The sequence below is a fragment of the Malaya genurostris genome, chromosome 3 (assembly GCF_030247185.1).
Source record: "Malaya genurostris strain Urasoe2022 chromosome 3, Malgen_1.1, whole genome shotgun sequence".
Classification (NCBI taxonomy): Eukaryota; Metazoa; Arthropoda; class Insecta; order Diptera; family Culicidae; genus Malaya; species Malaya genurostris.
The window spans coordinates 130,639,263-130,666,595 of record NC_080572.1 but is presented as its reverse complement, the minus strand read 5'-3'; the positions used below and the strand labels follow the sequence as shown (position 1 = coordinate 130,666,595).

The 27,333-nt window shown below is 38.6% G+C and overlaps 1 protein-coding gene across 3 annotated transcripts in view; it reads right to left on the bottom strand.

Annotated features, from left to right (window-relative positions):
- Window positions 1-27,333, bottom strand: part of LOC131438889 (torsin-like protein) — a 406,897-nt gene that overhangs the window by 301,348 nt on the left and 78,216 nt on the right. Inside the window, exons 4-7 of one of the 3 annotated variants that reach the window (XM_058609266.1) lie at window positions 19,321-19,439; window positions 18,663-18,849; window positions 18,346-18,607; window positions 18,105-18,279 (exon numbers count right to left, since the gene is read on the bottom strand). The exons of 1 other annotated variant lie outside the window; for it this stretch is intronic. In XM_058609266.1, the coding sequence (XP_058465249.1) occupies window positions 18,177-18,279; window positions 18,346-18,607; window positions 18,663-18,849; window positions 19,321-19,439 (671 nt within the window). In that variant the 3' untranslated portion in view covers window positions 18,105-18,176. Of the gene's footprint in view, window positions 1-18,104; window positions 18,280-18,345; window positions 18,608-18,662; window positions 18,850-19,320; window positions 19,440-27,333 lie in introns of those variants that run through there. One more of the 3 variants, XM_058609267.1, reaches the window with a different exon arrangement.

The window sequence follows — 27,333 nt, the reverse complement described above, 5'->3', positions numbered from 1 at the left end:
GTAATCGCTCAAAATTTTCCATCTGATAATGATTATTTTCTAACGAAAGGCTGTTTATCATCATAACTACATTCGTACTATAGAATAACTTTTTATATCATTCATTTGACTACGGCTTTAGCCATCGATTCATTTAGTTGTTTCGTAGTTATGCTGAGACTTAAATGCACTCACGTTCATAGACAGATAAAGATTTTTTCCTTTAATTCTTTGAATTCCCCGGTAAAATGGAACCAGATAATTTGAAATTACTTAAAGAAAATTGCGTTGCAATCAAATTAACAACAGTAATACTATCTACTTCGACCTTGAAATTCTTGCCACTCTCTTATTTTACAAAAATTGGGAGACGTAAATTTATTTACAAAAACCCCTCCTTTAGTCCAAGTTTGATAGTAATCCGTTCAGTAGTTCCGGAGTGATGCCCTTACAAACATTACATCCCCCTTTTTAGAGGCACGTACTACATCCACCCCACATGAATACCAGAGACCATTTTTGTAGAAACAGAAACTGAAAATTATAGAATTATAGTACTCAAGGGCTAGCAAGGATGTGAATATATAGAACGGAAAGGTGAGACGTGACAGAGGATCATTTAAGCAAGCAGAATTTTTTTAGTAACTTAACGGCACAGGAATCAATCTATGTAACTTAACCATTTGAATCGGCCAGTATTAGTCGAAACTTGTTTTCGTTCGGCACGTCAGGAAAGACTTAGCACTTCTGTGCTTTACGTCTGCTTAGCGGTTCATATTGAACTGTTTAAGTTTGCAGTAAGCAGTTCAATTTTAACTGCTCTGCACTGACGAGTCTAAGACGAAATGTAGAGATAGTGAAATTGGTTATGTGCCCTAGCACAAAATAAGCTTAATCCCTAAATGACCATCTGAATCAGCCAGTATTAGACGAAACTTGTTTTCGTTCAGCACATCAGAAAACACTTAGCACTTCTGTGCTCATTACAAGTGAGTTGCAAATAGCAATAACTTTACGTCTGCTTAACGGTTCAAATTGAACTGTTTAAGTTTACAGTAAGCAGTTCAATTTTAACTGCTCTGTACTAACGAGTCTAAGAAGAAACGTAGAGATAGTGAAATTGGTTATGTGCCCTAACACAAAATAAGGTTAATCCCTAAATATCCATCTGAATCAGTCAGTATTAGACGAAACTTGTTTTCGTTCGGTACGTCAGAAAACACTTAGCACTTCTGTGCTTATTACATGTGAGTTGCAAATAGCAATAACTTTACGTCTGCTTAGCGGTTCAAAGTGAATTGTTTATGTTTACAATAAGCAGTTCAATTTGAATTGCTCTGCACTGACGAGTCTAAGACGAAACGTAGAGAGAGTGAAATTGGTTATGTGCCCTAGCATAAAATAAGGTTAATTCCTAAATGACTATCTGAACCGGCCAGTATTAATCTAAACTTTACGTCTGCTTAGCGGTTCAAATTGAACTGTTTAAGTTTGCAGTAAGCAGTTCAATTTGAACTGCTCTGCACTGACGAGTCTAAGACGAAACGTAAAGATAGTAGTTTATTATTTAAATGTTTGTAGTTATCTCAAACTGTTCAAAATATTATCCTAAATTCCTAATCATATTTTTGATGAAATAGTGAAAGAATTATGTTGCTGCCATTAATACAAGTCGAGATATTCTCGATTAAGTTCTGCCCATTCTTCCATATGGCTTATTTTGAAAAGGCGCAGCATAGTAAAGTAAGTCGTATTCATGAGAAAAATTCAAACTTGGGCCAATTTTTTCTTTTTTTTTAGTTGAAAAAAGAAAACTTAGGGGTTTAACTCAATCCTGGCAAAGTTTCTGAGCGGAAAGGTCAATACCTACGAAGCAGTGAATTTTTCAATCACAACCCGCACGCGTGGAGTGTACCGCAGCGCAACTCCATCGAACGCGGGCTTAACTTGTCGACACATGTCCCGCCACTGATCGAATCCTAAGATTGACAGTTTATTGTTAGCAGGAATCAGAACAAATTGGCTCAAATGTTATTGTTAGCAACGTTTCAGTTAAGATCGCGGTATAAAAATTCAAAAATCAAAAATCGTTGCTACAATCCATGAAACTTTAAGACTCACGTAACCTTGAGAAGATGACGGAAACCTACATCGGACTGAAAGCTGAAGCTAGGCGTATCGGACTGGTCATAAATGCGTCGAAAACAAAATACATGAGAGGAAGAGGCGCTAGAGAAGAAACACTACGCCTCCCACCACGAATATTGATAGACGGTGACGATATCGAGGTGGTTGACGAATTCGTGTATTTGGGCTCACTGGTGACCGCCGATAATGACACCAGCAGAGAAATTCATAGACATATTTTGGCAGGGAATCGTGCGTACTTTGGACTCAGAAAAAACCCTCCGATCGAGAAATGTACGCCACCGCACGAAATTGGCCATCTACAAAACGCTCATTAGACCGGTTGTTCTCTATGGCCACGAGACCTGGACTATGCTAGCAGAGGACCAACGCGCCCTCAGTGTTTTCGAAAGAAAGGTACTGAAGACCATCTATGGCGGAGTGAATATGGAAGACGGAACGTGGAGGCGGTGTATGAATCACGAATTGCAACAGCTGCTAGGAGAACCACCCATGGTACGGACAGCTAAAATCGGACGTCTACGATGGGCTGGGCATGTCATAAGGATGTCGGACGACAGCCCAGTAAAATGGTTCTTGAATCTAATCCGACTGGTACAAGAAGAAGAGGAGCGCAGCGAGCAAGGTGGATCGATCAAGTGGAGGGTAATCTCAGAAGCATCCGTGCCTTAAGTGACTGGCGACGAGCAGCCATGGACCAAGTTATGTGGAGACGTATGCTTGATACAGCAAAGGACACCCTAGGCCTATAGCTGTTAGGTAAGGTAAGTACATACCTTTCCATCCATCCATTCCTGCGGTAGAATCTCATCCTCTAAAATCTTAAAAATCATCCAGTGCAGCACTTGCGAGTGCCTCTCCTCCATGTTTGAACAGTTTACCTGGTAACTGGTCATTGCCCGTGGCAGACCCAGATTGATTCCTGTACCGTTCTCTGTATCTTGTGCTTCGCCATTCAGATGCTCGTCATAGTACTGCTTCCACCTGTCGAACACCTCACGTTCGTTCGTGAGAAGGTTACCACTGGTATCTCTGCACATTTCGGCCTGTGAGGTATAGTCTCTACGTGAACGGTTCACCTTCTCATAGAACTTCCGTGTGTCATTTGCGCGGTACAGCTGTTTCATCGCTTCGCGATCTTAGTCTTCCTGATGGCCCTTTTTCCTCCGAAAAACCGTGTTCTGTCTGTATCGTTCTTCGTTCGCTCTCGTGCGGTATTGCAGCATCCTCGCCCTTGCTGCATTTTTCTCTTCGACCAACTGCTGACATTTGCCGTCAAACCAGTTATTTCCTCGATTCGATAACCTCGTACCTAGTATGTTTGCAGCAGTGCTACTCACGGCGGACCTTATGCTCCTCCAGCCGTCTTCAAGAGTTGCCGCGCCAAGCTGCTCTTCCGTTAGTTGCACTAGCTCCAGTTGTTGCGCATATTCCTCTGTAGTACGAACACTACGTAGCTGCTCGAGATTGAGTCCCGGCGTTCCTGTGCGACGAGTGCTGTGCACCGTCGATAGTTTTGAGTGCATACAAACCGCGACAAGGTAGTGGTCAGAATCAATGTTGGCACTGCGGTAAGTGCGGACATTGATGACGTCGGAGAAGAATCGCCCGTCGATGAGAACGTGGTCGATTTAATTTTCCGTATGTTGATCAGGTGATCTCCAGGTGGCTTTGTGGATATCTTCGCGGGGGAAGAAGGTGCTTCGAACTACCATTCCTTGGGAGGCTGCATAGTTTACGCATCGTTGACCGTTGTCGTTTGTTACCGCGTGCAGGCTCTCCAGCCCGATCACGGGTCTGTACATTGCCTCCCAGCATATCTGAGCATTCATGTCGCCGATGACGAGTTTTACATCCCGCCGTGGACTGCTGTCGAAAGTTTGTTCCAGCTTCTCGTAAAATGCTTCCTTCTCGTCATCGGGTCTCGTCTCATGTGGGCAGTGCACGTTTAATTGAAGAAACGGCCCTTGATCTTCAATACGCACATCCTGTCGCTTATTGGCTGCCACAAAATCACGCGCTGGCGCATCTAGCCCAACACTATAAATCCAGTTCCTAAAACGCTGGTTGTGCAACAGCTCTGGTAGAAGGTAGCCGCTCGATGCCCTCTTTTCCAAACCTTCTTTCCCATTCAACAAAGTTGCTTCAGTGCTACGATATCGAAGCAGCGGATTGTTAGCTCATGCAGCATTCGTTCGTATCCTGGGAAGGAAAGCGATTTTCAGTTCCATGTGCCAAGCTTCCAATCGTAGTCCTTTGTTCGTTTCGTGGGTTTTTGCCGATTATTCCGAGTCGTATTTTTTACTTGATCGTGCGTAACATGTGTTTTCCGGACGGCTTGTTAAGCCTACACCAACCTACTGTTTCGCCGGAGGGTCATCGTGTCAGCCAGTTGAGGCAGCCATTTGAATGAAATTATTATTATTATTATTATTCCATAATTAACCGGAAGAATTGTACTTTAATAAGAAAAAGATATTTTTGAAATCGGATGACCCGTTTGTGTTTTATTGCATGTTAAAAGAAAGGTTACATGGCGGACTATATATATATATATATATATATATATATATATATATATATATATATATATATATATATATATATATATATATATATATATATATATATATATATATATATATATATATATATATATATATATATATATATATATATATATATATATATATATATATATATATATATATATATATATATATATATATATATATATATATATATATATATATATATATATATATATATATATATATATATATATATATATATATATATATATATATATATATATATATATATATATATATATATATATATATATATATATATATATATATATATAGTTGTTTCTCGTCGTTTGCGCTGGATAGCTACCTTCGCCGTGGTTACCACCGATATTATGGCGTCCGCCGTCGACCTGCCTCTACGAAACCTGTACTGCGGGTTGGACAGTCCTCCTGCCTCCTCTATCAAGGGGGATAGTCTGTTGAGGATGATTTTCTCAAGGAGCTTTCCAACAGTGTCTATCAGACAGATTGGTCTATACGCCGATGGGTCCCCTGGGGGTTTCCCAGGTTTCGGTAATAGTACCAATCTCTGCCTTTTCCAAATGTCTGGGAACATACGCTCATCCAGGCATCTCTGCATGACCTCCCTGAACATGTCCGGTTTTGTCGTTATAGCCGCCTTTAGAGCCACGTTCGGGATACCGTCTGTCTCCGGGGCTTTCTTTGTATCGAGCGATCACGCCGCAGTGAGCAACTCCTCGTTCGTTACCTTTTCAACTTCGTTCGCTGGTAGCGGGACTGGCTGCCAGGAGGACGTGTCGTGGTGGGGAAAGAGAACCGTTATGATTTCCTTCAACCTCGCCGGACTACGTTCAAGGGGTGCTAGCGCCCCTCTCGTTTTGGCCATTACCATCCTGTAGGCATTGCCCCATGGGTTGGAGTTGGCTCCCTCACATAGCTGGTCGAAACAGGCTCTATTGCTTGCACTTATGGTCTTGTTCAGTGCTAACTTCGCCGTTTTGAATGCCGTGTGCCTCTCCATCCTCATCTCTACTGATCGAGCTCTTTGCATCCCCCAAGTAGCACGTTAAGTTGTTGTCCTGTATTTTTCTACTGATAGTGCAATTTATCAATTTAGTTTATATTACTATTCTGGTGACTGTTCTGTTATGGAAAAAGCGCAATTTTTCTTTGTTGTGCAACATATCTTTAAGTTCTTCCGTTGTTACGAACAGTTATACAAATTATTGTGCAACTAATACAAAAACTCATGCATTGATCCCATTACAAATGCAGCAATTAAATCAGTGAAAAAACAATTGTGAAACTCATGGAAACTACTTCGTAATGTAAACAAGAATTGAATTGATGTTTACAAAAACACAACAAACATAATTTCTAATGAATATGTTTCACATTTGATTTTCTATACAACTGTTCGTAACACAAACATGGAACTTTAAAAATATTCTGCACTTAAATAAATGGTAATACTACATATTGTAGAATTGATCTATTATGTTTTAGTGAATATAAAATCGACAACAAACTGCATTTTTATGGTGAAACATGCCTTCGTACGCATGAAATTTTCAAGCGCCTTTGAATGTACGTGTTTTGATAATTGCACATCAATTTTTTTGGAAATAACAATGGTTCACCCAACGTAATAATTTATTTACCTAAATAAATGGAATTATAAACATGTAAATATTGAAAAGAGAAATTTTTGTTTTTATTTTTATCAAAATAGTTGTTTTTATTTTTATCAAACTAGTTGACTTAAACAACAATACAGTTTAGTCATTCATCTTAGTGAATCCGACATTTGTGATACGCACTGTAGGTATTATTTTGGTGAGTTGCTCAAGCGGTAATATATAACTATGAGAGTAACTATGATGAACTTAACTTTTCGTTCAATATCTTTGAAAAGTGATGTCAGGTCTGTTCATTTTTCGCGAGATGAAAACCGAATATAAATTATCTTATTTGATTTTTGTTTTCATTGCGTATGTAATGTTGTATTTCTGAAACTTTTATGATAAAATTCTCATGTCGGCAAGTTTTGCGTTCATTTCAAGTAGATAAATATGGTACAACTTATTTGCAAGTTTCGAATTATTTTTCTTAAAATGAATAAAACTGCACACACTTACCTAAAATTTCATGAGGCAGCCGAGACTATGCGGACTCGGCAGCAAAATAGTTTTTAGTGTGAGGTTTTCAATTCGGCTTATCATTTTTTGCCTTGCGGACAGCATATATTCACTAATTTTTTGTCCTGAATACGACTTAATTTACTATGGGGTGCCTTTTCAAAATTAGCCTTATGGAAGAGTGGGCAGAACTTAATCGTGAATATCTCGACTTGTATTAAAGGCAGCAACATAACTCTTTCACCATTTCATCAGAAATATGATCAGGAATTTAGGATAATATTTTGAACAGTGTGAGATAACCACAAACAACTCAAAAATTAAGTTTTCTCAAACTTTGAAACCAGCGCGGAAAAATCTTTACTTTTGCTTGGCTTTTTCGCGCAAGGACGACGATTTTGAGGTAGTCAGGCACATATCTTCAACTGACTGCGTATAAAAGGGGAACCGTGGTCGAAAATCGATCATTTCTTCTTGTGCGTTGGATGCAAGCAGACGTCGTGGGACCAGCAGCTTCGGAGAGTGCGCCTTCTGCGTGGTTAAAAACCTCAAACGCTCAGGTCACAACTCTCATTTTGACTTTAGTCGCAGGTGGAGCAGTCGGCAATGAAAGCAGACCTTTTGCGTGGTATAAAGCCTCAAACGCTTAGGTCATGCTTTCATTTGAACTTCAATCGTCGGGAGCAGCGGTCGTCAATAATGAGAGCAGACCTTTTGCGTGGTGCCAAACCTCAAACGCTTAGGTCGTGCTTTCATTTGGACTTCAGTCGTCAGGTGGAGCAGTCGTCAATGAAAGCAGACCTTTTGCGTGGTATAAAGCCTCAAACGCTTAGGTCGTGCTTTCATTTGGACTTCAGTCGTTAATGAAAGCAGACCTTCTGCGTGATTAAAAACCTCAAACGCTCAGGTCGTAGTTCTCATTTGCTTCCGGTCGTCAAGGCGAGAAAACGCATTAAACCAGTTTCGCATCATTTGGCACTGCGAGCGTATGTATCGGTTTGTACGCAAAGCTAGTTTCAATTCATGCAAGAACGATTGCATCAGCTGCTGGTGCTTTGCATTGGAGAGAAAGAAAACAAGAAACGAAAAGTGGACAACATAATCAGCCGTTCTAATGGCTCTAAATGTTATCTAAATAACTATTAAGATTACTTCTTTGAAATTCGAAGGTAGAAATCATCAGTTTAGTGAAAACCCAAAATAATTGGATTCGGGTCGTGCACTTTTCGCTGTGCGAAAATCGTTTGAGATAAATGTTCCGAACTATGCTAAATGTCGGAGAGAACTCCACAATTTGGTCCTTCTAAAAGTCAGAAATGAATCCTGTACAGCATCTTGATAGTTTCTTTCAATGAAATATGCAAATCCGAAATTAGATAATCGACGTCAAAACTCGTTGAAAATTTTAGTAGTGAAAAGGGGGAAAGTTTCGCAATTCACACAATCCATCAACTATCAATTCGAATTCGAAAGTGTAAACAAATCGTGTCAGTTTTATTCGTATTCACGGCGTCCAGTTATGTCTCTGACATTACACACCCGTACTTTTTTCACTAGAGATATAGAGCCATTTCGGCAGATATTGTACCCAATGCCAATTATGACAGCCATTTGGAAAATGTTTGATAAGTTGAACAATTGTTTTAGTTACTTCGTTTTTACATGATGATGTGAACATGATTTGCTGCACAATTGATTGTGATAAGTTACACAACCGATTTTAATATATTTAAAAATCTTCCTGAACTTATCTAACATGAAAAACAGTTCTAAAACAATTGTAGAACCTCTTGAAATTTCAATAAGTTACATTTGCTACTAGGGCCTTCTTCTAGCATTGAGGCAGGATGCGCGAAGGCGTGCAATTTGCTCGTTCCACCAGTAGACCGGTGGTCTGTTGGTCCTCGGTTGGGCCTTTCTAGGCATGGTCGCGTCACACGCCCGTGACAATATAGCGACCAGCTCGTCCCCTCCCAGGTTCGCATTGTGCTCCTCCAATTCAAGGGCAGCGCAAAACATTTCGCGTTAGCCACCTTCCACGCTACAGTTTTATGAGTATTACTCCTCCTTGTGCTTCTCGCCAATTGATCGATCGTGTAGCGAATGGCTAGATGGTCGCTATGGGTGTAGCCACCATCAACTCTCCAATTAAGATCTTCGGCTAGGCCGGGACTACAGAAAGTCAGGTCGATAAACGACTCGACTCCGTTCCGCTGGAAGGTACTTCTCAGTCCATCATTCGCTAACACGACGTCTAATTTGGCGAGGGCCTCCAGTAACGTCTGTTCTCTCCTATTGGTGAAGCGGCAGCTCCAAGCCGTTGCCCAAGCGTTGAAGTGTCCGGCTATAACCACCGGTTTCTGACCCACCAGGTCTGCGGTCAACCTGTCGACCATCCGGGTGAACTGGTCTATTGACCATCTCGGTGGAGCGTAGCAGCTACAGTAATACACTCCGGTTACCTTCGCTATGGCTATTCCCTCCGTTTGCGTTTTCACCACCTCTTGCACTGGGTATCGACCAGTCGTCAAGATCGCCACAGTCTTGGATTCGTCCGACACCCAGTTCCCGTTATCTACCGGTGTGTGATAGGAATCCGAGAGAATCGCGACATCAATGCCCCATTCCGTCACTGACTGGTGCAGCAATTGCTGGCCACCTGCACAGTGATTTAGGTTCAGCTGCACTACTTGCATGTTGTTTTACTCCCTCCACTTGTTGAGCAAATAGGTCCGCTCATGACGTGGTTTGTAGCCCTCTTCTTGCTCGCGCATAGCATGCAACGTGGCGTTCTTTCACATGCATACGCCTTGTGCCCCTCGCCGCCGCAACGCTTGCAGAGGTTGCTCCGGTCTGGGCCTTTGCAGTCCCACGACTTGTGGCCAGGTTCGAAACACCTGAAGCACATGTCAACCGCCTGCGGTTGGTTGGCGATCACTGGGTATACCGACCATCCGACCTTTAGCCTGCCCACTTTGAGGACCTTCTTAGCATGCGTGGCCGATAGCTTGAATGTAGCTATCTGGGTGCCCTGTGGTCCTTTCTTCATACGGATGGATTCCCGTGGGACATCCACACCTCGTTGCTTCTTGATGGCCATGGCCAGTTCTTCTGCGGTGGCGATTTCGTCCAACCGTTTGCACTGGAGTGCAGCCTCGCTACGCAGGGCTCTAACTACGGCCGTGTCGCCCAAGACTTGTTGGGCCAACGCAACAAGCTGCGTTCCGCCCACCTGTGCTCCCTTTTTTAGCTCGAGCAGCATCTCTCCGGTTTTCGTGCGACGGATGCTGCGAACCTCTTTTCCAAGCTCGGCTAGCTTTGCCTCACTCCGCATGGCCTTGAACACATCGGCGTACTTTTCTTTGTCGGTCTTAACCAACAAAGCCTCGCCTTTGTCCCTAGTCCTCCTCCCAGGAATGGGCCCAGCATCTTTTGGGACCCTTTTCTTCTTGGCGAACTTCACCCATGGATTCTCGCCGAGTTCGCTTACATGGTTCGGATCCGGGGGTCGAGTGCCGAGGTTTGGGTTGAGCTCCTCGCCACGTTCCTTCGCCCCATCATTTCCGCCATGGTCTTACTCCTTTTGGTTTTGGGAGTCAGGTGGTTACTTCCTGGAGAATCCCTGGCGCGTTTCCGGCGCTTTTTATTCCGCTCAATCGTGAGCCGGAGCGCATAGTCGACCGCCTCCTGTTTTTTATCGGTATCGAAGGTGAAGGACTCTGTTTGAGAACACTTCTCCGACTTTCCGTCACCCTGTAGCCGCACTAACAACGCCTCTTGGTCACTTTTAGCTACGTTCACGGCCTTGCGTAGCTTCAGCAAGTTCACCTTCAGCTCCTTGCTGGTGTTGGATTTCTCCTGTGTGAATTCAATAATCGCGTCGAGTTGTTCTATGACCGCTGTCATACTCGGCTTGGCCTTCACTTGTCCCGGGACTCAGGCTGGTCCACTGGTTTGACATGGGCATTGCTGTCGCTCGTCCCCTCAGCTACCGCCTCGCTCTCCTCTCTCGCACCCGTTCTGGATGGAGACCTCCTCAAACCCCCTCTTGCGAAAGGGTTTATCTCCTTACTCGACGCCGATATTGATGATGTAGAACTCATGTTTATAAGGGTCCCCTTTATGGCCAACGTCAAAACCAGCCGAAAGTAGTCGCTATCGTGATCTCATGGTTGCCTATGCGGTGCAGTGAGGCCATGCGAGGGTTGGCTTTACGCTCAGAGCCGGATCAGCGCGAATCAGGAAAAGGGCATTTGAACCTACTTCCACCCAGTCATTCCAACCAGGTGGCTGAAAATGAGACGGCGTGCCATAAGGCCTGCCACGGTTTTATGGGACGGAAGGCAGCTGCGGCATTAGCCTACTCGCCATTTCAAGCCAGTTCCACCCTGCTTTACTAAAGGAGTAGAATACCGCAACTGTCAGACCTAGCTTGTCTATATATTCCGATCTACCGTATCGTATCCATGGATGATGTAGTAGCCAGTATGCCATAGTTAGGACCTCACTGGCGTTAGTCCTAACGAGGATTAGCAGAGCCCACTGCCAAACCCCACCACATCCTAGGCAAGCCCTACATCTCGCAGTTGCCGGGGGAGGGGTCGTCAAGCCCTTAGACACCCTGCTGCCCCATCACAATCGAAATGTGTCACGATCAATTTGATATAGCGCACCCATACCCTTTTCTTAGCAAAATTGCGGGGCAGTAAACATATCATAGGAAGGAAAATATTAGTAAGCTTTAGTAAATTTCGAGTAATATGAGACAACCACTAATAGTTAAAAATTGAAGCTTTCTTATATGTTTGGAGTTATCAGACTTTAAGTTGAAAATCAATACCAACAGCGCGCAAAATTACAACCGCATGAACTGAACGAATCATTGCACAAAGTGTATCGTGCAAAACCAAAGCATAGAAATACAGAATATTTTCAGTTGTTGAGTGTAGTGTTTACATAAAAAACCTTTGGCATGATGACAATACTTCGCCTAACTGGCTTTTATAACGCTTACTAAAAATGTCTAGTTTGTGAAGTGCATATCATATCAGTATATGAGTGAATAATATTTTACCATTTCCCGTGAGTTTTGAAGAAATTGTAGATACTGTTTGTCCACGCTTGACGAGTGGATATCATCAATTTATGTTTTTGAATTCCTAAATTCGGTTCGGAGATATTTTTTCCAAATCTTTATACAATTTGTAATTTCGAGTAATAATGAGAATTTTGATATTTCTGAAATTGAATTTTTTATGTCATGAATACGAATTACTTTACCTTACTATACGGACTGATGAGGTCCCGTCTTGCCGGAACGCAATATTTGCATCTTTCCCGTAGGTAGATGTAACCCAAGACAAAATGTGATCCTTAAGACAGGCCCGTTTCGGAAGGGACCCCCATATAAAAAAATAATGGCACTACAGATTACTTATGCACCTAATTCTCGGTGTGCCTTTTACCGGCGGTTTTAAGACACTTTAAACTTTTCCACTGGAACTGGAACATTGGAACATGGATCATTCAAATAAAATTTGTGACTGTGTCCGAGAGAAGGTTATTGTATTACATTTCTTAACGTTTACTGTCATGTTATTTCTGTAAAACATGTCTAAGACCTTCGGCATATTTATATAGCACAACAATCCACAAGACTTGTGATGATGTCATATATACTGAGATCATTCACATTCCTACTTTAAATGACAACAATTCATTGCATAGAGTAGCACAGCCGATTCAAAGATAACGGAAAACTTCTAAATTTATAGGTCATATTAGTAGATGGTCATACAAATTTACTTCGACTATACTGGTTTCGGATTGAGGTTACGGACGTAGTGGTCTGAAATTCCAAAACCGAAACTCATATAATTTTTCAAAGATAAATTAATGTTTGAGCATTGATAATAGTACGAGGAAGCCAAACCAGGTGAGCGAGGGTGATGCCCAAGTAATTGAAAATTAAAACGTTGATTTTAACCATAGCACAGTGGTTCAAAAGCGCAATTTCACGCTCTTAATTGATAACTCATAGGATCGTGGTTTTTGAGGTACAGTATCTTCAGAAAAGTTGCTCAGAATCATAGACGCCATCTTTTGGCAAATTTTATTTACGTGATTAATCCCCCTAAAAGTGAGATAAAAATTTTATTTTAGCCCAGGGCCAACATAGGGGCTAAGTTGCTTCGATAAAGTTGTGCAGAAAGTTATTTCAAACAAGTTTGCTGAAGGTACTATTCCCGTAACTTGAGTTTAATTCAAGATATAATATATTTTCTGAAAAGGGTTTCCAAAAACCAGTTTTTGTAAGAAGACATATATATTTTCTATTTATATGAGTTTTTCATGTTATACAAAGTTTTTCATCTTTAAAAACTACACAACTTTCTCGAACATACTATGCTGCTATCATTTCAGTTTAATGAAATAGAGCAATTTTTCATGTTTTTTTACATAAAATTCTAACTTGTCTATTATCAAAGGCGCAGGAAGGTGCAGATGAGACTACTTACATATTAAACTGCTTCAAAAGAGCTCTCATACCGTGGTTGAATTTCTCGTCTGCGATCGTCTGCAGGCGAGATATATTCTTTTCAAATATCCTTGTCCTTGACATTACAATGATAAGGTTCATTGTATTTCAGATCAGATTTCAGTATATATTCATTACTATGGTACTTGCCACAAAATATAATTTTTTTCGTGCACATTGAAGTCTATAAATTGAATAGTTTAGTAACTGTTTTGTCACGACTTTTAAAAAAGCCATCATCAAATCGAATTAAGTTATGTCATCTTCTGGTAGAAAAAAGTATTCTCAAAACTCATTTTTCAATTATTTGTATTTATTTTATGATAGCTGATATAGTTCTTAACCAGCTAAAAGACTCTTAGCATCGTTCGACAGATTCTTCTTGGACTGTTTGGCCATTCACGAATATTTGTAATGATATTTGATCCAATGAAACTAATTACCAATTCATGGGATCCCGATTCGTAAGTGATCTGGATTGCTCGTGTGTATAATACCACCGACATCTGTATAAAATAAACTTCTTAATCATTATGAACAATACAATATAGCAAGCGTTTATCGATCTCCACTTTAATTGATGAGTAGAGGATATTTATCCGCAGAGCTATTCTATCGAAAGCTTACCAAAAAATGACATAAAATAATTCGACATGATGATTGCCTTTTTTCAAAGTCTTTTTGGCTTTTTATCTCACTTGCAGAAAACGTCGAACAGCTACTTTCAAAAAACGTCTGTTATTATTACTAAACTTTTCTATTTGTAGACTTCGATGTCCATAAAAACCTTTTATTATGAGAGTTTCCATGGTAACGAATATATACTGAAATCTGATCTGATATACAATTAACCTTATCATTGCAAATGTCAGGGACAATGATATTTGAAAAGAACATATCTCGCCTGCACACGATCGCAGACGTGTAATTCAACCACGGTATGAAAGCTCTTTGGAAGTAGTTTAATATGTAAGTAGTCTCATCTGCACCTTCCTGTGCCTTTTGATAATAGACAAGTTAGAATTTTATTCAGAAAAACATGAAAAATTGCTCTATTTCATTAAACTGAAATGATAGCAGCATAGTATGTTTGAGAAAGTTGTGCAGTTTTTGAAAATGAAAAACTTTGTAAAACATGAAAAACACATATAAATTGAAAATATATATGTTATCTTACAAAAACTGGTTTCGGGACACCCTTTTCAGAAAATACATTATATCATGAAATACACTCAAAGTACGGGAATAGTACCTTCAGCAAACTTGTTTGAAATAACTTTCTGCACAACTTTGTCGAAGTAACTTAGCCCCTATGTTGGCCCTGAGCTAAAATAAAATTTGTATCTCACTTTTAGGGGGATTAATCACATAAATAAAATTTACCAAAAGATGGCGTCTATCATTCTGAGCAACTTTGCTGAAGATACTGTATCTCAAAAACCACGATCCTATGAGTTATCAATTAGGAGCGTGAAATTGCGCTTTTGAACCACTGTGCATAGGAGTGATTCTCATGTACTTCATGTAAGGCCATTTCACAACGATTTCGGTCTTCAATCGCTTCATTAATGCACGTTGGCATTTTTTCTGTTTTGAGGTAGTCCTCCAAAAGTATGCTATGTCGATCCCCGAAAACCGAATCTTTCCGTAATGTTTCCGTCTCATTGCCTTCGAGGCACTCGTGCCGCTTCGAAACACTCATACTGACTTCAGTCTATTGTCGGGTAATCATTCTGTTCTCTGGCGTATAATATTGGATTCAGCCAAACATATACTCAAAGTGCACTTGAATTCGTCTTTCTAGCCCTAAATAAGTATGCGCGGGATCCAGCGGCAGGATATCTTTCTCATCTGCAGGATCTTACTCTCAAAACCTCTATCTCACGGTATAATCTACAGGAACAACAGCCCCATAATATTTCTCAATCATTTTTTTTTTTTGTTCCTGTTCCTGATTTCGAGAGGACGCATGTAACGTATGTAACGCTTCGTAACGCCTTTAACTCACAAAAGAGGGACGTATACAACACTTCGTAACATCCATAACTTCCTTAAAAGTAACGCATCGTAACTCATTTATAGCAAGAATCTAACCCTTTTTACGTTCATAATTTCCACCATAACTCATATGATTTGTAAATCTGAACATCTCACGATAATATCGAGTGAAACGCTTCGTCAAATGGAACATTTTTAATATTGGGGACGGGTATAGCGTGATAGTAAGTCGATGCCTTTCACGCTATACACCTGAATTCTATCCCGCACAGTCAGAAAGTTTTTTTAGTCCGAATGACATAGAAACCTCTATAATCGGAACAAAACAAAATTTCCATAGTACCTTTACTCAGGCGTTGACTCAGATAGGTCTCAACAAACTTCGTATATAGCTTCAAAAACTAAACTACTATTTTATATATTATTATTGTCATTTTTTTTACCACATAACTCTCAAAACCTCTATATCACTGTGAAATCTACAGGATCAACAGCCCCATAACATTTCTCAAACTGTTTTTTCGTTTTTGTTTCCGATTTCGGAAGGGGCCAGGGCCGCTCACCCCCCACATCTGGGTATGTGGCTGCCTTAAGAATTCCTAAGTACACATCACCCCTGCTGGATGCTTGGTCCAAAACGTGAATTTGATGTTATCAGGTACATCCGATATTTTCTTCGAACTTATATACCGGTTGGTGCGACTGTTGGACACTATCGATAGTAAAAAGCTTCCCATGTAAAGAGATTGGCGGTGGATCTTTTCTTCAGATTACTAAGCAGGTTCTGGCTTCGCTCCACTCTAGCTGCTTTAATTCTGTCAGTAATCAAATGTCTTTCAACTCTAGCTCTAGATTTTCGTTTTAAGTCATATTTCACAACTGTTCTAACCGTTGCTTCTGATACATTAGCGTGCTTCGCCATTTTCTCATGCTCCGAACAGGATTACGCGTTACTTTAATCTTAATGGATTGTATCAACCCTGGCTTTCTCACAGATTGCTTCTGACCAGTTCCAGGTTTTCTTGGTACTTTTAAGAGTCCAACTGACGCCTTGACACGAAATACAGTAGCCCTTGAACATTTTACAAGAGCCATGATATCTGAAACTTCTGAGCGTGAAGTTATCTAAGAATGTCATCGTCGTCGATCATTTTTCAAAAAATCCAAATGAAAACAAATTCAAATATACCACTTTGTTTGTTAACAATAACTGACATATGGAGCAAAATTTTGTAAAACTAGCTTGAGTAGTGAGTGAGTGAGTGAGTATTAGTGAGAGTCTCAAAGTTTTCTGACGCATATTGTACACGCATGGAACTACGATAAAAACTCTCATCCACAGTTTGTCCAAACGTTTATCTTCTGAACTAACAGTACCATCCAGCTTAATGTATTCCATCTTTATTTTGTCTTTTACTTCGACAGTTACTTCGATGTAACAGTAGGATTAAAACAAGAAACATATCTGGCCAACGGTGATGAAAGTGATCAGTCTTGCATTTCACGAAGGAATGAAGTATCAAAATTCTTGCAATTTTCTTGAAAAATCAACACATTTTTTTTTTTAAACTTCTTGCTTTTTCCAATAATGCTCTTAAGCGCAGCTTTCACATCATATTCGACGATTATTGGTGGTGTTTTGTAGTTTTCCAGAAATATCATCAGTTATTTGAAAGCCTAATGATGAAAATTTAAATTTAAAGTCTTATAATTAAAATAAAATAATTATTTTTCGAACTATCATATCTTTTTCAAGACTACCACTGAATCAGTCTTTTAAAGGCTATCTGGAAAATCAGTCCTTCTTAAAACTTATGCAATTTAGGAGTATATTCTAGAAATGGACAAAACCCTTCATTTCAAAGAACTGTTGAAAACTTGATAGTTGTACCGAAATAATTAGTTCAATTGAACCGTTCTTTCGTTTTTCTGAAACTTTGTATGTTTCTTCGAAAATAATATGAGAGCTATAAATTATATTTTGTAGTTAACAGATTCAATAATAATAAAATCTTTTTGCTTATGTTCTACCAATAATCATTCTCTTTTGTATACATTTTCAAAGTTCGCGAAATTCTACCAGATTCCTCAAACCAGCAAACGTTTTGAAAGACTTTTCTCTTGAAAAAAATAGTGAGCTATCATTCTTCAATAAAGAACTCCAGTTCACTCAATCTTCGAGGAAAACTAGTTCTATTGGACCGTACGCGAACTAACCATCTCTAGTGTATTCCATTTTTTTTAGTTTGGTATAGTATAAGGTTAAAAATTAAAAATGAATGAACTAAAGCACAACACTCCCTCAAACCCGATTACTTTTAACAACCAGTGGCATCTCGTGACAAAATTTACGGGTTGTGCACTGCTTATACGGTATGATATCAGAACCGTTTCGACGTTGCAACTGAGACAGCAATTTGTTTTCAACTGCCATAAGCATAAGGCACTGAAGCCTCTCCTGAATGTGTGCATACAAGTTCTCACCGAGCCTATTTGCACATATATATATATATATATATATATATATATATATATATATATATATATATATATATATATATATATATATATATATATATATATATATATATATATATATATATATATATATATATATATATATATATATATATATATATTAAATCTTCCGACGAATCGTCTCTTCGCTCCAACGTCCTGAATCAATTATTATCAATTAAGTTTTCGGACAATTTCTACACCTGTTAGAAAAGAATCATTAGTGTAAGAATCTGCGATTTTGCGGTGTTTTGAATTTATTTGAATAAATCACATTTCTATGAAACATCTAATATTGTCTTTTATTCAACTATAACACAATGCTTCTACTTTTTTACTAATGCGTTTGCAACCATTGTTCTGGAATGTTCCAGTTTCATCCAATGTTACTGCCATGCTCATAACTTCACTGCAACGTAAGAAAGCACATTAAATTATTAAATAATGATTCTAGTTATATGCAATATGCAAATACCTAACTTTTTTATCGCTGGCTTCATTTGGGCAAAATTGTGCAAATTCTTGTATAATACATTGCTCAACGTGGCGTGGTTCTAGCGGCAGAAAAGGTATGAAATGGTCGATGACATGTGATGCAATTAAACCGCTCTCTTGTAGACCACCTAACATATTATATGCTCCCAATTCAGCAATACGCTCGAAATCTTCTAACTTCGTCTCGTCTCTCCAACGACCTGAATCAATTATTGATTTAAGTTTTCGGGCAATTTCCACACCTGTAAGAAAAACATCCTTAGTGTAAAATTCTAGTTTCACCTAATGAATATCTACCAGCACTGTTTGATAGAAAAATGAAAACAGCTTTGGAAAAGTCATATCCTTTGTATGAAGAATGGTGATCTAATAGGGTAACAATAGAATCGAACGCTCCTTTGGGCATCTTTTGCGTCTCATCAAAGACAAATAACGAATTTGGGCAGCTTCTGACCGCTTCTTTAATTGTAGTAACCAGTGTAGCCTACGTAAATAGAAATATCGTTGTCGTATTACCAAGAAACATTACAACTATCAAGGGTCTTAACACAATGCTATGTTATACGGAACTGATTGTTAAATTAGTGACAAAGCATTCGGTTTATGTGTGAAGTTTTCATTTTTTTTAACAAAAGCATTATCAAATCGACGTAAACATTTTCAAAAAGCCTATAAGCGAATGACAGATTCTCTTTGTTTACTAATTATAAATGATAAAAAAACTTTCTTAGCTATATAGTACTAAAAGCAAAACGAAAAATTATGGATATCATTCTTTTCGAATATTAAGCAAGTAAATGTGAAAATTAACGAGTTATTAAAAGAAGAGCAAGTGAACAAATAAGGAAATGAATTTGTTTATGGGACCTCCTGAAATATATACGAATAAATTTGAAAAATAAAATACGAAACGAATTTTCGTGGAATTTTTGTTTAGGATCCAAACTGAACATACCTCATACGAAGGATTTGTAATCCAGAAATCAGCCGTGAACTTGTGAACGTATTTACTTTGAGAGCCCTTCTCATATAAAGACATAATCACGAAGTCAGATACGAAGTTCTTCCCCGTACCTGTAATTAAATATTTTGAGGTAGATTGAAATAACTCACAGAATTAATTGAATATGCATTATGCAACAAAATCTTATATTGATATCCAATGCAAACATGTATCAGGTGTACAACTTTGCTTCCGCCGTTTTCCGATAGGTTGCTGTACCGGCTGAGGCTGGTCAAAATACATAGATGATAATGCGTTTAAAGTGGGTGTGTAGAGTACCTAACGAATTATCATCGCCGTTTCAGTGACAGTTGTTCTTGTTTTCGTATTATTCACGCTCGAAAATGTCTGTTTAAGTGCCCAATTCTCGCTATTTGCGGGAAGTTTTACTTTTCTGTTACAATTCGAAAAAATGCAGCTGAAGCGCATCGAACGCTCTCAGAAACTAACAGTGATGCTGCTCTGAGTAAAAGAACGTATCGGGAGAGGTTTCAACGTTTTAAAAATGGTGATTTCGATGTCGAAGACAAACATGGTGGTGAAAGAGAAAAAAACCTTCAAAGATGAACAACTAGAAGCATTGCTTGATGAAGATTCGTGCCAAACCCAAGAAGAGCTTGCTGGATCGTTTGGAGTGAGCCATTTCAAAACGTCTCAAGGCCCTGGGCATGATTCAGAAAGAAGGAAACTTGGTGCCGTACGAGTTGAAACCGAGGGACATCGAGGGCCGTCTATTTGTATGTGAGCAACAACTTCAAAGATAAAATCATGGGGAAAGCCCGGGCATGCTACTTTGTCGAAGGTAAAACTACGGCGCCAAGGTTATGATTTGTATTTGGTGGGATCAGCTCGGTGTGATTTACTACGAGCTCTTAAAACCGGGTGAAACCATCACAGGAGATCGCTACCGAACGCAACTGATGCGCCTTAGTCGCGCGTTAAAAGAAAAGCGGCCACAATATCAAGAGCGACATGACAAAGTCATCCTCCAACACGACAATGTTCGGCCTCACGTCGCAAAAGTGGTCAAAAAGTACCTGGAAACGCTGAAATGGGAAGTCTTGCCGCACCTGCCGTATTCCTCAGATGTCGCCCTTTTTGACTTCCACCTATTCCGTTCGATGGCACACGGCTTGGAAGATCAACATTTTCAATCCTTCGAAGAGTTGGAAAAATGGATTGCTTCATGGATAGCTTCGAAAGAGGGCTCCTTTTTTCGAGCCGGGATCCAAAAATTGCCTGAAAGATGGGAGAAAGGTGTCGCTAGCGACGGAAAATACATTGAATAATACATCTGTAAGCACTTTTTCGCAATAAAGCTTTTAATTTTGGAAAAAAAAAACGGCGGAAGCAAAGTTGTACACCTGATATATTAGAGTGACAATATTTTAGGATCATCTCTAATTTCGTAAAGCGGTAGTGTTCAAAAGTTGATTATTTTGAGATTTCCGAAATCGATTTTTTTTTGTCGTGAATACTCACTCACTATCGACTCACTTTACTATGGGCGCCTTTTTAAAATTTACCCTGTACGAGGACAGGCAGAACTTTATCGCGAATATCTCTTGTTGTATTTAATTCAACAAAATTTATTGTTCATCTAAACTGAAGTATGGTCAGCAATTTATGATAAAATTTCGAGTAATATGAGACAACCACTAATAGTTAAAAATTGAAGCTTTCTTATATGTTTGGAGTTATCAGACTTTAAGTTGAAAATCAATGCCAACAGCGCGCAAAATTACAACCGCATGAACTGAACGAATCATTGCACAAAGTGTATCGTGCAAAACCAAAGCATAGAAATACAGAATATTTTCAGTTGTTGAGTGTAGTGTTTACATAAAAAACCTTTGGCATGATGACAATACTTCGCCTAACTGGCTTTTATAATGCTTACTAAAAATGTCTAGTTTGTGAAGTGCATATCATATCAGTATATGAGTGAATAATATTTTACCATTTCCCGTGAGTTTTGAAGAAATTGTAGATACTGTTTGTCCACGCTTGACGAGTGGATATCATCAATTTATGTTTTTGAATTCCTAAATTCGGTTCGGAGATATTTTTTCCAAATCTTTATACAATTTGTAATTTCGAGTAATGATGAGAATTTTGATATTTCTGAAATTGAATTTTTTATGTCATGAATACGAATTACTTTACCTTACTATACGGACTGATGAGGTCCCGTCTTGCCGGAACGCAATATTTGCATCTTTCCCGTAGGTAGATGTAACCCAAGACAAAATGTGATCCTTAAGACAGGCCCGTTTCGGAAGGGACCCCCATATAAAAAAATAATGGCACTACAGATTACTTATGCACCTAATTCCCGGTGTGCCTTTTACCGGCGGTTTTAAGACACTTTAAACTTTTCCACTGGAACTGGAACATTGGAACATGGATCATTCAAATAAAATTTGTGACTGTGTCCGAGAGAAGGTTATTGTATTACATTTCTTAACGTTTACTGTCCTGTTATTTCTGTAAAACATGTCTAAGACCTTCGGCATATTTATATAGCACAACAATCCACAAGACTTGTGATGATGTCATATATACTGAGATCATTCACATTCCTACTTTAAATGACAACAATTCATTGCATAGAGTAGCACAGCCGATTCAAAGATAACGGAAAACTTCTAAATTTATAGGTCATATTAGTAGATGGTCATACAAATTTACTTCGACTATACTGGTTTCGGATTGAGGTTACGGACGTAGTGGTCTGAAATTCCAAAACCGAAACTCATATAATTTTTCAAAGATAAATTAATGTTTGAGCATTGATAATAGTACGAGGAAGCCAAACCAGGTGAGCGAGGGTGATGCCCAAGTAATTGAAAATTAAAACGTTGATTTTAACCATAGCACAGTGGTTCAAAAGCGCAATTTCACGCTCTTAATTGATAACTCATAGGATCGTGGTTTTTGAGGTACAGTATCTTCAGAAAAGTTGCTCAGAATCATAGACGCCATCTTTTGGCAAATTTTATTTATGTGATTAATCCCCCTAAAAGTGAGATAAAAATTTTATTTTAGCCCAGGGCCAACATAGGGGCTAAGTTGCTTCGATAAAGTTGTGCAGAAAGTTATTTCAAACAAGTTTGCTGAAGGTACTATTCCCGTAACTTGAGTTTAATTCAAGATATAATATATTTTCTGAAAAGGGTTTCCAAAAACCAGTTTTTGTAAGAAGACATATATATTTTCAATTTATATGAGTTTTTCATGTTATACAAAGTTTTTCATCTTTAAAAACTACACAACTTTCTCGAACATACTATGCTGCTATCATTTCAGTTTAATGAAATAGAGCAATTTTTCATGTTTTTTTACATAAAATTCTAACTTGTCTATTATCAAAGGCGCAGGAAGGTGCAGATGAGACTACTTACATATTAAACTGCTTCAAAAGAGCTCTCATACCGTGGTTGAATTTCTCGTCTGCGATCGTCTGCAGGCGAGATATATTCTTTTCAAATATCCTTGTCCTTGACATTACAATGATAAGGTTCATTGTATTTCAGATCAGATTTCAGTATATATTCATTACTATGGTACTTGCCACAAAATATAATTTTTTTCGTGCACATTGAAGTCTATAAATTGAATAGTTTAGTAACTGTTTTGTCACGACTTTTAAAAAAGCCATCATCAAATCGAATTAAGTTATGTCATCTTCTGGTAGAAAAAAGTATTCTCAAAACTCATTTTTCAATTATTTGTATTTATTTTATGATAGCTGATATAGTTCTTAACCAGCTAAAAGACTCTTAGCATCGTTCGACAGATTCTTCTTGGACTGTTTGGCCATTCACGAATATTTGTAATGATATTTGATCCAATGAAACTAATTACCAATTCATGGGATCCCGATTCGTAAGTGATCTGGATTGCTCGTGTGTATAATACCACCGACATCTGTATAAAATAAACTTCTTAATCATTATGAACAATACAATATAGCAAGCGTTTATCGATCTCCACTTTAATTGATGAGTAGAGGATATTTATCCGCAGAGCTATTCTATCGAAAGCTTACCAAAAAATGATATAAAATAATTCGACATGATGATTGCCTTTTTTCAAAGTCTTTTTGGCTTTTTATCTCACTTGCAGAAAACGTCGAACAGCTACTTTCAAAAAACGTCTGTTATTATTACTAAACTTTTCTATTTGTAGACTTCGATGTCCATAAAAACCTTTTATTATGAGAGTTTCCATGGTAACGAATATATACTGAAATCTGATCTGATATACAATTAACCTTATCATTGCAAATGTCAGGGACAATGATATTTGAAAAGAACATATCTCGCCTGCACACGATCGCAGACGTGTAATTCAACCACGGTATGAAAGCTCTTTGGAAGTAGTTTAATATGTAAGTAGTCTCATCTGCACCTTCCTGTGCCTTTTGATAATAGACAAGTTAGAATTTTATTCAGAAAAACATGAAAAATTGCTCTATTTCATTAAACTGAAATGATAGCAGCATAGTATGTTTGAGAAAGTTGTGCAGTTTTTGAAAATGAAAAACTTTGTAAAACATGAAAAACACATATAAATTGAAAATATATATGTTATCTTACAAAAACTGGTTTCGGGACACCCTTTTCAGAAAATACATTATATCATGAAATACACTCAAAGTACGGGAATAGTACCTTCAGCAAACTTGTTTGAAATAACTTTCTGCACAACTTTGTCGAAGTAACTTAGCCCCTATGTTGGCCCTGAGCTAAAATAAAATTTGTATCTCACTTTTAGGGGGATTAATCACATAAATAAAATTTACCAAAAGATGGCGTCTATCATTCTGAGCAACTTTGCTGAAGATACTGTATCTCAAAAACCACGATCCTATGAGTTATCAATTAGGAGCGTGAAATTGCGCTTTTGAACCACTGTGCATAGGAGCGATTCTCATGTACTTCATGTAAGGCCATTTCACAACGATTTCGGTCTTCAATCGCTTCATTAATGCACGTTGGCATTTTTTCTGTTTTGAGGTAGTCCTCCAAAAGTATGCTATGTCGATCCCCGAAAACCGAATCTTTCCGTAATCTTTCCGTCTCATTGCCTTCGAGGCACTCGTGCCGCTTCGAAACACTCATACTGACTTCAGTCTATTGTCGGGTAATCATTCTGTTCTCTGGCATATAATATTGGATTCAGCCAAACATATACTCAAAGTGCACTTGAATTCGTCTTTCTAGCCCTAAATAAGTATGCGCGGGATCCAGCGGCAGGATATCTTTCTCATCTGCAGGATCTTACTCTCAAAACCTCTATCTCACGGTATAATCTACAGGAACAACAGCCCCATAATATTTCTCAATCATTTTTTTTTTGTTCCTGTTCCTGATTTCGAGAGGACGCATGTAACGTATGTAACGCTTCGTAACGCCTTTAACTCACAAAAGAGGGACGTATACAACACTTCGTAACATCCATAACTTCCTTAAAAGTAACGCATCGTAACTCATTTATAGCAAGAATCTAACCCTTTTTACGTTCATAATTTCCACCATAACTCATATGATTTGTAAATCTGAACATCTCACGATAATATCGAGTGAAACGCTTCGTCAAATGGAACATTTTTAATATTGGGGACGGGTATAGCGTGATAGTAAGTCGATGCCTTTCACGCTATACACCTGAATTCTATCCCGCACAGTCAGAAAGTTTTTTTAGTCCGAATGACATAGAAACCTCTATAATCGGAACAAAACAAAATTTCCATAGTACCTTTACTCAGGCATTGACTCAGATAGGTCTCAACAAACTTCGTATATAGCTTCAAAAACTAAACTACTATTTTATATATTATTATTGTCATTTTTTTTACCACATAACTCTCAAAACCTCTATATCACTGTGAAATCTACAGGATCAACAGCCCCATAACATTTCTCAAACTGTTTTTTCGTTTTTGTTTCCGATTTCGGAAGGGGCCAGGGCCGCTCACCCCCCACATCTGGGTATGTGGCTGCCTTAAGAATTCCTAAGTACACATCACCCCTGCTGGATGCTTGGTCCAAAACGTGAATTTGATGTTATCAGGTACATCCGATATTTTCTTCGAACTTATATACCGGTTGGTGCGACTGTTGGACACTATCGATAGTAAAAAGCTTCCCATGTAAAGAGATTGGCGGTGGATCTTTTCTTCAGATTACTAAGCAGGTTCTGGCTTCGCTCCACTCTAGCTGCTTTAATTCTGTCAGTAATCAAATGTCTTCCCGAGCAGAGTGTGAGATCAAATAGAAAACTCATTTTGATGTTGTGATGTTCGCATTTATCGATTACTCAATTTGCTGTTGTTTTGGTCGTTTTAAGTGGCAAAACATCAAAATCGAAAGCAAAAAGATATCCCGATGATAACAAAAAGAAAACTATTTTTGCTAACAGCGAAAGCAAACTGAAATCTAAATAAGATATAGATTTTTTCTTGTTGATAGCAAAACTAGTTTTCAATTTGAAATTATTATCAAACAACGAAAACAAAACTGGAATGCATAATCAGTTATTGATTTGCTTTAAAAAGACATTACTGAAAACAAACAAGTCGCGAGCATAAGCTAAAAATAGATTGGGCAAAAGACCCGGGATAGTATACCTTTAGGCGATATTACTTGCAACAATAAAAAAAAAGCGTCAAAAGCACCAACACCTCCCACAGAGAGAGAGAATTGGGTTTCGAACCTAGGTGATTTGGATTCCGAACTCTCTGCGAATGCTATGGACTGTGACGTTAAGCTGTGAGTAGATGGAGAATTTTCGACCATATGACAAGCAGTGTTGATTCACAAAGCTGTATACAGGTAGTTTTAGCCGACGCACACTCGTTTCGTCGCATCCGTCCCGCAACCATCGTCAATGGAAGTGCGGCTATTTGATAGGTATGAAAATGTGCTCTTTGTCTTTCTCGTATCCAGAAACTGTAGCATGTGAACATCATAATAACAAATTGAGTTATTTATTTGATCTCACTCTACTCGAGTATGTAATCACTTTGAAATACGAATTTCTAGGCTCAGGAGGGCGAGCGCTTTAGAGTGAAGTCTTTTACAGCAAAGGCTTACTAGAAACGTGAATTAGGAATTTGACAATAAGCAATCTCAGATCATATGTTATTTCGATTCCAAAAAAATATCTTACTTATTTCGACTAATTGGGTCAATTAACGAGTATCTCACTTCTGCTCACAGACAGCATTACACTGATTTAGCAAATTTTTAATTCTTGTGTAGACTTAAATTCGGGATCATTATGCGAATTATTTTGAGAATAGGGTTTTCAAACTAGTTTTCTAAGTTTTGCAAATATTAATGCAAAATCGCTGTACTATATGGAGCTAGTGTGCTAAAATATGATCTAGCTCAGAACCTGAAATCTTCAAAGCTTTTTTTTCTGAGGAAAGTTGTGCGGGATGTCAAGGTCTACATTATGAAAAATATGTTAGTTAGGAATTTATTCGCCAAGCGCTCCTACAGCGCTCGAAAGTTTCTGATAGAAGACATATTACGCTATATCTCTGAAACATGATGATTTATAACGTCGTTGATTGGAGTTAATAAAATTATTTGATTTGGTGGCGCTAAAATGCAATCAAATGTTCAAACTGTTTAGAGATGTTTTTGAAGGGTTGGGTCCAAAAGAAGGGATGGGAGGGGGGGGGGGGTTTGTGTGGTTATGAAAAAAATCACATAACTTGACGAGAATCGACACGTTTTGAAGATCATAGAAACATTTTGCATACCTTAGAATTGACGAGGGGTGATTGCAGCAAGTGCCTTCGAAAAGGGGGGTGTAATGTTTTTAATGTTATAACTCCGAAACTACTGAACGGATTGCTATCCAATTTAGCACAGATACTTCTTGCTCTTCAGAGATGGTCATAAGTGTATTTTTATGGGGTAGGAGGCCTAGCTAGGGTCTTTAACAGGA